At 49.9% G+C, this 15,772-nt stretch overlaps 1 protein-coding gene across 8 annotated transcripts in view; it reads right to left on the reverse strand.

The window, feature by feature from the left end:
- SSUH2 (ssu-2 homolog) overlaps positions 1-15,772 on the reverse strand; it is a 227,192-nt gene that overhangs the window by 189,860 nt on the left and 21,560 nt on the right. For 4 of the 8 annotated variants that reach the window (XM_073787601.1, XM_073787600.1, XM_073787598.1 and 1 more), the window contains one exon: positions 13,879-15,760. In XM_073787601.1, the coding sequence (XP_073643702.1) occupies positions 15,614-15,760 (147 nt within the window). In that variant the 3' untranslated portion in view covers positions 13,879-15,613. Of the gene's footprint in view, positions 1-13,878; positions 15,761-15,772 lie in introns of those variants that run through there. The other 4 variants (XM_073787596.1, XM_073787595.1, XR_012323905.1 and 1 more) reach the window with 3 other exon arrangements.

Raw genomic sequence — 15,772 nt, forward strand, 5'->3', positions numbered from 1 at the left:
GCTATTGTACCCTGGCTCCAGCGACGTCACCAGCAAGCCTGATTTGGAGATTCCAGCAACCCCTCCACAGAGCCTGGCCCATCCAAACCCAGTTGCTCAGATGCCTTCTCTAAATAGAAGGCTTGTGTGATGATGCCTCCCTCTGCCTGCTTGAGGAAGCCAGGCCGGCAGGCCACACTGATTAATCCTGAGCTTATTTTTACCTGCATCCACCTGTCAATGTCAATTTCCAGAGGTCCTGAATCATGCAGCCATGTGGTGTGGTGATAGGACAGCCTGACTTCAGGACAGGACTGTCCCTGGTGTAGGGTGAATTCCACTGGCAGCTCAGGGATGGCTCTGGGTGGTCCACAGACCCAGCATGAAATGACACTGGCTCACACAGCAGGAGATTTACCATTCTCGTCGTCAGTTCTCTCCAAATCATGCTGGTTACTGCAAGGAAAAGTCTCACTTTGCTGCCAGTAAGTCTTTAATTCTAAGAATAGCTAATTTCCCTTTTAACAAACAGAGAGCAAACCTCAGGTTTGGGGTCCTTGCAGACAACAAGATCTAGCTAAGATAGAACAACTTTGATTTTCATCATGTCTAATTCTGCAGCCGCTTTCCATGTATGGAAATGATGCTGGCGTCCCATGCACAACCGTAAGACAAGGCAAAGAAATGTTCAGCAAATATAATTCAGGTGTTCTGCAAAGTGTGAAGAAACAGACAGAATTAACATGGAGCTCATGAAGTTTGCACGGGCCCCTCCAGCAGCTGCCCCACCTCCATCCAACACAAGGGACAGTGCGCAGAGATCAGAGAGGACAGGGAAGGCATCTTCACTGACTGGGGTTAAGATATCCCACAGCCAACTTTTCAAATTCTACAAAAGCATAGAACCATCTGAATATATTCTATTTGGGTTTTATTTTCTCGGTCGCCAGGCCTACAACTCCAGGAGTCGTCCCTGACTTTTCTTTCAAACCCCACTTGCCATCCCCATTCCTGTTATCACCATCATTATCACCATCACCTCTTCACTAGCATCACCGTCAGCAATGGATGGCATCTACTGAATGCTTCCTAAGAGCCAGGCACTTATCTCAGTAAATCCTCCCAGCACTCCACAAGCAGAGATGATCACATCCAGCCTATCTTAGAGATAATGAAACAGACTTGGAGAGGTTAAGGGACTCGCCCATGTTTACACACCAAGTAAGTGGTGGAGTCAGGATTTGAACCCAGGTTTGCCATCAGAGACCAAGCTCTTAACCGTGACAAATTCCTGCCTTTAATGCAATCAATCACTGACCTAGCTTAGGCCTTTAGCATTTCTTTTCTGGTCATCAAAACTATCTAACCAATCTACCTGCCTCCTATCTCCCACCCCTATCCCCACAGGAACCAAGCCATCCACTGTTCGGCACCAGCCTGACCTATATAACACTCAAATCTGCCCCAGAGACTCCCCTGCCTAAAACCTTCCAAAGCTGTTTCACCACTAGATGGTATAAACCCCCTGCACCTATTGCAGCTCCTTGATAGAAAGTGATACAAAGATTCTGGGTAATTTAAGAAAGGAAGAAAGGCAAGGGCAGGGAATGTATCAGAAAGACACGAGGTAGCTCACTTGTTAAGCACGGGGCCAAAGAGAAAATAAGCACTCATCTCACGTTTGCTGGATGGATAAATGAATGAGAGAATAAGAGAATGAATAGGGCAGGCTGCTTGGTGAACATCATTGGTTTTTAGCCCGATTTGGAATTGCTTCAAAAGCCCCTAGTGGATGAGGCTCTGAACCACACGTAGCCCCCTCCCCACTACTCCCGTCTGCTTCTGAGTTGTAAGGACTCCCAGAAAACATTCACAGGTAAGATAAGTAAAGCGCCAGCCTGGAACCTAGAGATTTACACGTTACTCCTGGCTCCACCACTCACTGGGTGGGCATTCTTGGGCTAGACACGTCCCCTCTCTCAGCCTCAGTTTCCACATCTGTAAGATGGCCACATCCAGCAACTCCAAGTTGCCGGTGCTCAGAGGGAAAAGTAATGGAGTGTAATTGCATAAACCCTGGATAAATTCAAACACAAGCTCTGAGAATCAACTTTCTCACTTGTATTTTGAGTTACTGTTAAAATAGTAAAATAAACTCATTTGATTAAAATTAAATAAACTCTAGAGTTCATTAAACTGAACTCTACCCAGCCAAGAGAAACGATGGGGCCACGGCGGGCACTCACAGGAAGAGGGCTTTGTTCAGGGGAAAGGTGGCCCTAGGTTTCCATAGCGGCTACTAAGAATCCACCAAGTGCATCTACAGCACCAGGGCAGCAGGAGGAAGCTGAAAATTACAGGTGAATGAGCTGGGATCTAGCTACTATCCAGCAAGTGGATTATACAACAGAACATATATTTTGTTTTCTTTTTTTTTTAGAACATATATTTTGGACGCGTGTGTGCTCGCACACATGCGTGCGTGAGTACATGTGCACTCGATGGAAAAGGCCCTAGAAACCCTTCCAGCACTAACCCACACAGGTGAGGAAACCGAGACTCAGAAAGTCTCAAATACCTGCTTTTGACGTGACCACTGATTTTGCACCAATGGTCTCTACAGCCCAGGTGTCCTGATTCCACTTCCAGTGCGTGCCTGCTCTCTCATAAAACTCCCACCCATGAATTCTTTCTACAACACATCCCGCTGCTTCTCCGCCATGGGGATTGGCTGCCCCCTCAGTCTCCTGGTATGCCCGAGCCCATGGGAGGCAGGTGCAGACACGTTCTGCCACGTGAGCACAACATACAGTGTTTTTTGTTCTAAGTGGATTGGCACCAACCCACTCGCAACCTGCCAAAAATCTCCTGTGTTCTTTGGGCTCAAGCCCAAGGTCATCATATCACTTTCCAGGGAGCCATGGAATTGGCCCCAGAGAGAAGAAACATCTGCAAAGTAGAAAACGGATACGTATTACTCTTGGAAGCAGAGCAGCTCTCACCCACCGCACCTCACGACAGGCATTTGGCTCCCCTTCAAGACCTATGGAGGTGGGACCTGGGGGAGGCGGGGCTGGGGCCTGGGGGCGGGGCCAGGCCCTGAGGAGAGGTTGTACCAAATTCCCCACAGGCAAAGCTACCTGGAGACCTGCACCCTCCTGGCTGGCAGGCAGTTGAAATGGGGCTAGTACAGCTCCCCTGCAAGGCATGACATCAGCATACAACAGGGGACTTCAAAAACGACATACAGTGCTGCACACAAACTTTGTGTTTATCTGATTATTTCCTTCATTCAGAATTTAGAAGTGGAATGACGGCATCAAAGGCCACGCGCATATATATGTGTACTGAACAATATATACTACATATTCAATATATATTATATATTCAATATATATTTTATATTCAACATATATATTGAACAATATATATTATATATGTGCATATATAGATATCATATATATATGTATCTACAATAACAGAAAAATAAAAATTAGAAAAGAAAAAAATTAGATGCCTCCTGTCACAGGAAAAGTTACATAAACAAATTTTGTCAATTTATATGATATTTAAAATTTTTGAAAGCTTAAAAAATCATGTTTATCTATAATGTTTGCTCATAACACCAGGAGAAAGAAGAAGAATGCAAAGTTATAAGAACAGAACAACTACTTTGTGGAAGAAAAAAGCCTCTAAGGAAATAAACCAAAATAGTAACTACGGTATGCCTAGGTGGTAAGATCCTGGATGGTTTCTATTTTATGCTGTGGTTTTCAAACGGCCTGTAATGAATCTGAATTGCTTTTATAATCAGGAAAAGGGAGGAACATCTTTTCAGTCTCAGCACCGCAGAGCCCTCTGAGCTGCCCTGCCCTGCCCTGCAAGCCCTGTAAACGCCCTGGCTCTGCCCCTCCCTTACCTGGGGGCTCCATTCTGGGTGGGTTTTTTATTTTGGTTTTTTTTTGTTTTGTTCTTTTGGCCATACCTTGTGGGATCTTCGTTTCCTGACCAGGGATCAAACCCGGGGAACTCCCAGCGGCCCCATTCTGAATTTACGTCTGACATCTCCTCTGATCTTGGGCCAGGCCCCGTTTTCACTCCAGCTCCTTCAATGCTGTCTTCTACTTGACATGTAACCTTGAACCACTTAGAGCCTCAGTTTCCACATCAGTGAAACGACCACACCCAGCTAATCTCAATTCCCCACCCTCTGTGTCTTAAGATCCTGGCTGTTCCCAGCCTCCGTCAAAGGAGGACCACTCCATAATGGCCCAAGGGGTCCCAGCCTGGGTGACCTCCCGGAGCCACTCTGATGTTCTGTGACTCACATTTCCAAGTGACCATGGCCGCAAGGGGCAGCCAGGATGCCAGCAGATCCCCGGAGGGCTTCTGAATGTGTTTGCTGTAACCCAAGTCAGCTCTTCCTTCATCTGAGTGAACTCCTGCTTCAGCCTCTTGCCTGGGATGCAGAAGCCATCCCTTTACAAACCTCCAACAGAAATGCACTCACCCCATGTGGGTTGGCCAGAGTCCCGGCAGGAAACAGCCAGCATGCTCAAATTAGGATCATTTAGGGAATGTTTAATTGAGGGAAATTTTACAACGGTGTGGGCAGGGTGCAAAGACACCCCCAGGGACCATGTGCTTCTCTGTCATTAGCAACAGCCCACCCAAGGTGATGAGGATGTAGGAAAACAAATATCCCCCCTTATCGCTCTCCTCCTTCCCCCTGATGCCCTGACCAGATGTAAATGGGGACGCCCCACTGGCCGAACCCAAACCTCCCTGTTGGCCAAACCCAAAGGAAGCCAGAGGGCAAGGAGCCCATGCAGGCTGGCCTCCCGGGGCGAGGGGAGCAAAGAGAAGAGATGCTGCCCACCAAGCATTAGGAGATTTCTTAATAATTTCTAACGGCAGCGTGTGTGTTCACAGGGAAGGCCCACGTCAGCCAGCACACCCTGAGCTTCCCTTGGGAAGTTCCCCACCTGGCAGTCTACGTTCCTTAGGCCCCTCTCACCTCAGCAACGCTATTTCTCTCCCTCTCTCCTGTCCTTCCTCCACCTGGTGGCCAGCTTTGTAAACCAGTCGCTCCCTCCCCAGCTGCAAACCCCTCCCTCCTTCATCATGCAGAGCAGTTTAGAGAGCATCCTGCCCTCTGGTCCAAGGGGTCACCACGCCTGTCTTCCTGACCATACAGCGCTCTCCTCAGGAGGCAACCTGGCAAACTATCTTCTCGTCTCATTTCACGTTGCTGTCATTCGCGCTGCACAGCTCAAACTCCTTATTCGCTGCAAAGCCTTATCTGGGGAGTGTTGCAAAACGTATTTTCCCTAATTGATCTGGATAAACATGTGTCTGTCGATACAGATCCCATCCCTTCACGGATCATTTGCTGCGTCTCCAGCTATACACCCCAGGGCAACGCCAAGCAGGCTCAGTGGATCTGTCTTTGAGAAAGTCCTCTCCGAGACAAGCTGGAGGAACGAGAAAAATAAGCAGGTGCTTGGAGCTGGAAGGAGTTTCATGCTGGTATCATCAGATCTGGTCTGTCCCTGCAAGAATCTAGATCCCCTGGCACCCACCAAGAGACACAGCCCCGGAGCCACCTGCCCGGTGCCACGCCACACTGGCTCTGCAGCCCAGCTTGACCTCATTCTAAGTGACAGCTGTCCTCTGCGCACCCTCCTCTTTCATCTCTGGGTATCCGGCCTTGATCTACAGGCAGTGGGACGTGATGGGCACGAGTCTGAGCTCAGCCACACGGTGGACAGGTGACAGCAAGCTGGGGGCTCCGGGACGAGAGCACGGAAGCTGGACCCAGGGATGGTCGGGGGTCAGACACCAGGAAACGAGGCTGGGGATGTCCAAAGGGGTCCGTGCCCTGAGAAGTGAGGCGAGTCTGGGCTCTAGGTCATGGCTGGCTCACCAGGAGTCATCAGTTACAAGAGCGGACAGAGCTAGAATCAGAGGCAGTGACCTCACGGGCAATCGGAGCGGCCAGGGTGGCCAGGGAGGCAAAGACGGGGAAGGAAGCACTATGCTCCATGGAGGGAGGAGCTTCTTGGAACACGCAAGCCTTTTGTTTTTGTGGCCATGCTGCGCGGCATGTGGGATCTTAGTTCCCCGACCAGGGATCGAACCCGCGCCCCCTGCAGCGGAAGCGTGGAGTCTTAACCTCCGGACCACCAGGGAAGTCCCAAGCCTCCTCTGGGCTTAAAGGAGCTCCCTTCAAATCCACACAAGGGAACTAGAAACCAGAAGACCTGGCCCCAGTCCGACCTGCCACATGACTGCAGGCAGGAAGCTCAACCTCTGTGAACCTGTTTTCTCATCTTTGAAATGGGTCTTAAAGTAAATGGGCTTCAGAGGACTAAAAAGTGAATCAGACTGAGACGGCAGACAGAAAAACGTTTTGCAAATAGGCAGTTGGTAGCTCATATGGTTTAAAACGTTCTTTCCCGCCTAACAGGAGGGCCCCTCGAAGGAGCCGTCAATGCTTTATCCCAAAGTAGGAATGCATGGCGGTTGGGAGGAGGGACGAAGGATTCTGAGCCTGAGTACTGTGAATTTTAGATGTGACTGTGACCCTTACTCTTTAGGAAACCTGGAACAAGACATTTTGGGTTTCTCTGCATCTGTTTCAACATTTTTCGAGTGAGAAAAAGAATTCCAGCTTTCCCTCAGATCTAGAGTGAGGACCAAATGAAGACAAAAGAATTCGGTAAAATACAGTAACAGAAAGAGAGTAGTACCTACCCCTTAATAAGCACTTGCTCTGGGCCAAGCACTGTCTCACCTACAGCCCACAGCAACGCTCCCAGATGTAACGGTAGCAACAACGACAATCGCTGACGCTGGACTGATGACAGTACTCGTTACTGAGCACTCACCATGCACTAGGCCCCGTTCTAAGGGCTTTCCAGGTAATTCCTACCTCTAGCTCCCCCAGTGGCTCTAGGAGGAGTAGGTACTAATTAGCTCCCCATCCTGTAGCTGGACAGGCTGAGTTCACAGGCATTGATAAGCCAAGGTCACAGGGCCAAGCACGGCACAGCTGGGATTCACTCAGATGCAGGGCTGGTTCTCCAATGTATCATAAGTACATTGTGAGCGTGTGTGCTACGGCTATCATACACTGTCTGATACCTAAGTAATTCTAGTCCCGAGAATGATGGGCAAGAGAAGGATGACACGGGTTCTGTCAGTCACCTCGCCCGGGACAATGACACCAACAGGAAGCCACAGACAGGACCCTTATGTGCGTTCCAAAATGAAGCTCTGTTCCTGTGTAGCTGAAGAGGTGACCTGGAACCAACCCACCTGGAGAAACTTGGGGCCCAACCCTCTACCCAAGAAGAACAACTCACTTCCACTCAGCAGCTGCCCCCAGTCACCCCCGGGCTGCTCTGCCCACCCAGCCGAGGGCGGGCCCTAGACGGGGAGCCTGCTGTCGCATTGGCTGCTTTGCACATCTATCCCCAGGAGTGCCGGGGGCTCGCCCCTTCTCACACCCACACAGAAGCATACCAGCTACACCGGCACCCTGCATGTGTACCCAGGATCAAAAGACAGCCTGGCTCTACGCCCGTGCTCTGTGACTTTGGGAGAGTGATTTAAACTCTCTGTGCCTCAATCTGCTCACCTGTAAGATGGGGATAAAGAAAGTCCCTCCTTGTAGAGAAAAGGGAACCGTCCTACACTGTTGGTAGGAATGTAAATTGGTGCAGCCACTATGGAGAACAGTACGGAAGTTCCTTAAAAAACTAAAAATAGAGCTACCATATGACCCAGCAATCCCACTGCTGGGTGTATATCCAGAAAAGACAAAAACTCTAATTCGAAAATATACATGCACCCTAATGTTCACAGCAGCACTGTTTACAATTAAACGACACATGGAAGCAACCTAAATGTCCATGAACAGAGGAATGGATGAAGAAGACGTGGTACATATATACAATGGAGTATTACTCAGCCATGAAAAAGAATGAAATAATGCCGTTTGCAGCAACATGGATGGACCTAGAGATGATCATACTAAGTGAAGTAAATTAGACAGAGAAAGATAAATATCATATAATATCACTTATATGTGGAATCTTAAAAAATGATGCAAATGAACTTATTTACAAAACAGAAATAGACTCAGACATGGAAAACAAACTTATGGTTACTAAAGGGGAAAGGGGGGTACAGATAAACTAGGAGTTTGGGGTTAACAGATACACACTACTGTATATAAAATAAACAACAAGGACCTGTTGTATAGCACAGGGAATTCTACCCAATATCTTGTAATATCCTACAATACAGCAGAATCTGAAAAAGAACAGATATATGTATATAGGTATAACTGAATCACCTTGCTATACACCTGAAACTAACACAACCATACTTCAACAATAAGTAATCAACTTATTTCTGAAGTCAGTCAACTATACTTCAACAATAATAATAATAATAATAAAGTTAGAGTTAAGGCTTTGAACAAGAGGACTGGTTTTCCTAAACAAACAGTACAGTTCAGGAATACCTTAAATAATCAATAGAGAGTGTTGGAGGATTACATTAATCATGATAAAGAAAAAAAAAACTCCCTCCTTCCTAGAACTGTTGAGAAGATTTAGAGTCTAACACGTATAAAATGGTTACAGCAGCACATGATAAGCTTAGTAAAGTCTTATATTTGCCATAATTACTCCCGGTTGCAATCAGTAAAAAAGCGAAACAGGAAGTGGGAGGGGTTGCACCACCTCCCAAGGCTAGATTAGAGGAATCTCACAGAGCTTTGTAATATGACTGAGGTGGGAAGAGACAACAGTTCTGTCAGTATAACAAGGTTCAGACACTGGGCTGGGTCTCCTGCATGGAACTGCGATGACTGGCCACAAGCCCCTAAGGTGAGAGGCTTGGATTTCTACCAGGTACCTGGGGGCAGCCGAAAAAAAAAAAAAAAACGAATGGGACTTCCCTGGCGGTCCAGTGGTTAAGACTTCACCTTCCAATGCAGGGGGTGTGGGTTCGATCCCTGATCAGGGAGCTAAGATCCCACATGCCTCGTGGCCAAAACACCAAAACATAAAACAGAAGAAATATTGCAACAAATTCCATAAAGACTTTAAAAAATGGTCCACATAAAAAAAAAACAACAAGCAAGAAGTAGCATCTCTCTCCTTCTGATCTCTTGCAGGAACCCGCAGCGCCACAGGGAGGGCAAGGATCAGACTGAAGGGCTACCCGGCACCCAGGAAGGTGGGTGAAGGTGGGCAGCTAGTCACCGAGCTACCTTCCTTCACAAGATGAGAGCCCCACTGTCTAGCTCAGGAAGCCGTCAGCAGCAGGCCTGGGGACAAGGAGTGACAAAGGCATGAGTCTCCCATCATGCTTATTGCTAAGTCACGGTCACATCTCCCTCCCCCACCAAACCAGACAGAGCATGGGCTCTGGAGCCAGACTGCCCCCGTCCAAATGTCCAAATCCCTGCTTCTCCCCTCGATGTGGGACTCTGACTTAACTCCTCTGGGCCTTAGTCGTTCCTCTCTCAAGTGGAGGTCCGGTTCATACTTCCCTTGCAGTACTGACATCAGACGACACGTCAGGAGCCCAGAGAACATCTGACACGTGGGCAGTACTCCCGAAACGTTCACCACCATTTTGAACACCGAGGGTCCTCAAGGCGAGATCAGGGCCTGATCCACCTCTGCTTGCCCTTGTCCCTTAGATTCGAGAGCTAATGTGTTGACCTAAAGCCCTAACTTCCACTCCGGCATCTCAAGTCTGCCTTCCTAAGCGTCACTATTGACTTCCATGGTGTCTTTTTGGAAGGATAAAGCAGTTTTAACTGCAACCAATGAATAATGGAAGATATACTAAATACACCTCTGAAGAAACTTCCTGGAGCCACCCTGAGTTCCCTGAGATGACCCGATAGCCCAAGGACCGCTGAGAGTGAGGGGCCCTCACAGGTTCTGATTTTACCGGATAAGGCGCTCCTCCCGCGTGCGGGAGAAACGCTCTGAGGTTTCATGCGTGTGCACCTGTGGCACCCTGGTGGAGAGAGTCGAAGGCAGCAGGAAGCCTTGGAAACCGTGGAGGTTGTCTTTCCCACTCCTAACATGAAACATACGTGTGCAGTGCTGTCGTCTGCAAAGCTCTTTCCCATTCCCTGTCTTAGATGAGCCTTCAAACAACCCTGCAAGGGAGGTAGGACAGGGATTCTCCCCACTTCACAGATGAAGAAACAGGTTTAGAGAAGGTCAACCCACGGTGAGCTAAGAACTGAAATTTCAGGCTCCAAGTTCTGATTCCAAAGCTGTTTTTTGACTCCAAATGTCAATTTCCTGTTCTAGCCATTGGTAAGAATCATCTTGGGACGCTGGGTAAAACTACAGAGTCTCAGCCACTAAAACCCCAAATACCTAGGGCTGGGACTGGGAATCTGCATTTTCGACAAACTTTCTAGGTGACACTAAGTGCAGTCAGGTCCAGATACTCGGCCTGCCTTTTGGAAAACACTGCCTGATATCACACCACCTCAGACTCTGTGCTTAGACACCTTCTAAGTTTGTGTGGGTTGCTAGAACAGAGTATCATGGACAGGGCGGCTTATAAACAAAAGAAATGCATGTCTCACAGCTCTAAAGACTGGAAGTCCAAGACCAAAGCGCCAGCAAGTCGGCGTGTGGTGAGGGTCTGCTTCTTAGTTCAGAAACAGCCATCTTCTAGCTTTAACCTCACATGACAAGGGAGCTCCCTGGGGTCTCTTTGATAAGGGCACTGATCCCATAAATGGCAGCTCTGCCCTCATGACCTAAGCATCTCCCCAAGGCCCCACCTCCAAATACCATCACATTAGGGGGTTAGGATTTCAACATATGAATCTGGGGGGAACATTCAGTTTACAGCACCCTCCTTCTGCTCTACCCCCAATGCTAAGGGTCTAATCTCTTCCTCCCAACACGCGCCTCTCCCCGGATCCCCTCATACTACTAACAGCCCAAATCCCTTGAGAACTCGTGTGCCATGCATACCCTGCACACTATTCATTTAGTCTCCCCACAGCCCTAATGGTCAGTACTCCCGTCTTACAGATGGAGGCCTCTGGGCAAGCACGAGTGAGCTGCAAGCTGTGAACCCCAGGCCGTGACCACGGAGACCACACTGTGTGGCTTTGTGCCACCCTGTATCGCCCCATCCTGTGTCCCAGCCCCCTTAAAGTTCTGCCAGATTTTCTGATCATGGGACAAAAACAGATTGTCACTAAAATGACAGTGACTTATTCTGGCCTCAAAGATGAGCTCCCCATGTCCAGGTCCCATCTTTCTTTTAGCAGGAAATCCCAATTCCATTAGCTGATGGGGAAAAAGCAAAGACATGCCCCAGACTTGAAGACATAAAGACCAGTAGCAACACGCTCCTACAGCTTGGGGACCAGGCTAGAGGGAGGGGACCCCCAGTCTGAATGCCCCAGGGCCATTCTGCTCCAAAGTACAGGAAAATTATCAACTGCTTAGAGCACCGCTAGACAGAACATTCTATGGTGCCTTCCTCTACGCATGTTTCACTCTGAGGAACATACAATCAGAACATAAGCTCAGGTCAAAGGTTTAATTCTTTGAAGAAAAAAAAAAAAAAGACAGAAATTTCTCAGGATTGGCCTGTGGTCTGTTAGAGATGCAGCCCACCTCCCAGAACAGGAGCGAGAGGCTTGCCTGGCCGTGTCCCGTGGGCTCCCAGACGCCGGAGGTTGGAGGCGAGGAGGGGGCAGGTTTCTGGGAGGCCGCTGGGCCCCCCTCACCAACCAAAGCAGCCCCACTTGATCTGTGAGCCGGGTTTATGTATCTGGGTCCCACAGATTTGCGGGAGAAAAGGTGAAATTTTAAAAGGAAAACTGGGAGCAGATGCAACTCTCCAAAGTACACAATGAAAACTGAAGCCCCAGAGGGGCCTGAACGACTCGTCCAGGGCCACACAGCTGACAGGCCAGACTGGAATTAAAATCCGGTATTTTTTGTGTTAAATCAACGTGCGGCACCTCCTCCTAGCCCTTGGGTCACGCTTGGCGGTCATCACTGACACGCACCACTCTCACGTAAGGCAGTGACGAGCAAAAACCCAGCCGCCGGCCAGCCGGTGGTCCAGCGGAGGCCGAGACAAGGCAAATCAGGGACCAGTGCACGCGCACGTGCCCCGAGACATGAGCGCAGAGGAGGGGTCGCTGGATGCCGCCCACCCGAGGGCAAGGTGAAGACGTGGGGAAGTAGTGCGTGTGAGCTGAGCTGAAGGATGAAGAAGGGGAGCTGGCGGAATAGAGGTCACTCGCACTCACTCTGGTGCACGAGGGCCTGCTCACGGGTCACCTGGAGAGGCGCTGTGACAAGCATTCAGGCCCTGCCCGTAGCCACAAAGGAGTTTCCTTCTGGGAGGAGATGGCCTTTCCAGGTAGTGAGCACCTACTGAGGCTGAGCTCTGCCCGCCTGATGTCTCTTGAACCCGCCCTGCAAAGCAAGTGGTATCATCCCATCTCACAGAGGAGGTAACTGAGGCTCAGCAAGGTTAAGAGAACTGCCCAGTGTCACACAGCTGATTAGCGGGCAGGGCCAGAATTTGAACCAGAGTGTATATGCTCTTTCCACAATCCCTGACCATGAAATGTCAGCAAAAGGAGACTGGAATTCAAGCTGAACGTCCCAGCCACTGAATCTAGAAGGGTCTTTCCTGCTGAGAAACGTAATGCCACAGTCCTGACTGAGAAAACACAATTCTCTCATCACGCTCCGTATCAAGGGTTGCACATGAACTAGAAATTCAAGTTGGCTGTGGTACAACAAGCTGATAGGTGTTGAAGGCCAGGGTATAGGGAACTAGAGCGAATGACAGGGACCAGGAGAGAAGGGAGGAAAACCAGGTGGGGGAGGAAGTCCCTCCTGCCTTCTAAGCAGTGATCCTCTCCCCCTGGCAAGCAAACACACACACACGCGCGCACACACACACACACACACACACCCATGCACATGCGACATGCAATACACACAAATACACACACATCGTGCATGCGTACACACCATGTGCACACACATATACACATGTGCACATGCTCATGTACAAATGCATGCACACATATACACACACAGGCACATTCATACACATGCTTGTAACCACTACCGCCATCTTGCCTCTTAGGCATCCTCATCTTGTAAAGCCACCTGACTCCCATGGATTCTTTCCTTATCCTCTGCTTACAGACAGCCTCTCCTCCCATCCTGTAGTCTCAGGGCAGAGACATCAGATCCGCGGGAAACCCTCACCAAGGCCTGAGCGGCTCCGGCCGCCAGGCAGAGGCCCAACGTCTGCCAGTGACTGGTAAAGAACAGAGCTGGTGTTGTCCTTTGGCAGGGCCACAAAGAAACAGCCAGCCGCTTGAGGCTCACATCCTTCTACAGCAAAACTGAATCGGGACCAGAGCCACCCTGTGCAGTGGCCAGTTTGGGGGTTACAGCTGCCCTTGCATTCTGTTCTCTGCCCTCCAGGGACTTCAGCTGGGTCTGGGCTTACCAGCAACAGCCAACTCAGCCCTAGGATAACAGGCAGAAAGAGCAAATTAAGTCAGATCCTGGCTGCAGCAAAGGTCATAAAAACAGACAACACTGCAGGGGAAACCACGCAACAGTTATCAAACAGCCGGAGGACCCAGTAACCATCTGGGATTTTGCCAGAACCACCAGAACTAAGGGGCCCTACGGCTGGTGGCTCACTGAGGCTCAATTAGAACAGTGTCCCCATGACCCACTTTATTCCAGCCAGATTTTCTTGCTGGGTCCAGTTCACATGCCAACAGCGTGTACGGGCCACGTGGCCTCAACCCTAACATACGTGAGGCTCCCTTTTTATCCTAAAATGACATTTAGACATAACCCACTTACAGACCATTTTTAAAAAGCAATTTAATGCCCAAACGGAAACATAAAGGAGAAGTAAGAAGAAAGCAGTGTTTTAATACATGTAGTTCAATCTGTGAGGCTCAAGCACGGCGGCCCGCAGAACCCCAACAAAGGCGCCAGAGTTCCACGTTTGTACGTGAGAGAAGGGGGAGGATCAGAAGCCGTTCCAAACAAGACACACCAGAAAATCAAAGAACAGAGGCGAACACCACATAAAAATCCGCACTGCATTCAGTAATAACCGATGAGACCTTGTAGAAGTAATTCCTCCGTGAGTGTCCACGGGGTATCTGCTAGCCACGTAACACGTGGAATGCCACTCCACTGCGCTGACGTCCCCGAGCACTGCTGGATGCCCCGCTTTCCTGGGCTCCGTCCACCAATGATGGCAACAGCCAAAAACCGTCCCCTCCAGTTGTACGAGGCCCCAGGGGAATGGCCTCAGACCACCCCTCCCCCACCTGAGCCTCCCCCAACCAGGCCTCTTATGTCCACGTGCTTCTACCCTATGGGGGACGAGGGCTGCAGGCCAGCAGGAGCTTGGGGATCAAGAGGGTACGGACTGGCCCTCCTGGGGTGCAGCACTCCCCTTCCGGGTGGGGGCAGGCATTGTAAGATGACAGGGACATCTGGTTACTCACAATCAGGTACATGGTGGCTCACGCAGCCCCCGAACCACCCCTCCAAAGCCAACCGGGCATTCAGTGTGCAGGGTGTCCCCTCCACCCACCCAGCCTCACTGCACCAGGTCGGAGTTCCTGCCTGGGACTGGGTACACAGGGTACCAGGTCACCTTCTACTCGGTGCGCAGGTTCTAAGGTCAGCACGTGATGTAAGAACCTGCATATACCCAAAACCACTCTCTAAAATTTACCCATGCACAGGCACCACGTTAGAGATTAGCATACAGACCCTTGGTCTATCCAACACAGCGGGTTTGTTCTCCAGTCTGGGAACAGATCTCTGTCTCTTTAATTGGGGCACACGTGTGGGGTGCTTACCCTGAGAGCCGCCATGCTGTGAGGAAGCCCACGCCGCATGCGGAGGCCCCATGTAGGTGTTCCAGCCGAAAGCCGCCATCGACCACCAGGCATCTGGGTGAACCAGCCTTCAGCGCCCCTGCCCTTGAGCCACCCCAGCCTTTGATACTTCCAGGTGAGGCACCAGATGTCATGGAACAGAGATAAGCCATCCCACCACGGCTATGTCTGAATTCCTGACCCACAGAATGAGGAGTAAAATGGTGTACGTTTTTGCCTAAGTGCACTATTTGGTGTGCATAAGAGGCAGCTAATTTCTGTCTATCTTTCAACATTTCAGAATCACTCAGCTCCACAAAAGGCCCAGACTAGCAGAGACACACCAGAACTGAGACTGACCGAGGGAAAAGTAAAATCAACCCCACGCTCAATCAGGGCTTTAGTTCACAGGCCAGAGGCAAAGCCCCCACTGCTTAAGTTATTTCTCCTAAAGCAATGTGTGTAGATGAATTCTTGTAGCTTAGACACGTGATAGATTCCGCCAGACGGGCTCCAGAAGGACTTGTAGCTTGACAGAGGAGCTGAATTCTCTGGAAGGACACACCCGGGTTTGCATGCAATTGTCCAGAGGAGCCAACAGTGAGTCAACTCAGAGACCTCAGCCAATCTCCTGGGCAAACGTGAGTGGCGGGCTCTGGGGGCAGATGTGCGACGTCAGATGATGGTGCAGCCACAGCAGTACCTCTCGGGGTAATCCACCACGTACACTTTGTGGTCGGTGCCGTAGATGTAGTAGACGTACGTCTTTCCTTGGTACCAGTAACGAACTTCCGTGAGGGGGACCAGTTCAATGGTCTGGCGCTGAGGAAACAA

The sequence above is a fragment of the Tursiops truncatus genome, chromosome 10 (assembly GCF_011762595.2).
Source record: "Tursiops truncatus isolate mTurTru1 chromosome 10, mTurTru1.mat.Y, whole genome shotgun sequence".
Lineage (NCBI taxonomy): Eukaryota > Metazoa > Chordata > Mammalia > Artiodactyla > Delphinidae > Tursiops > Tursiops truncatus.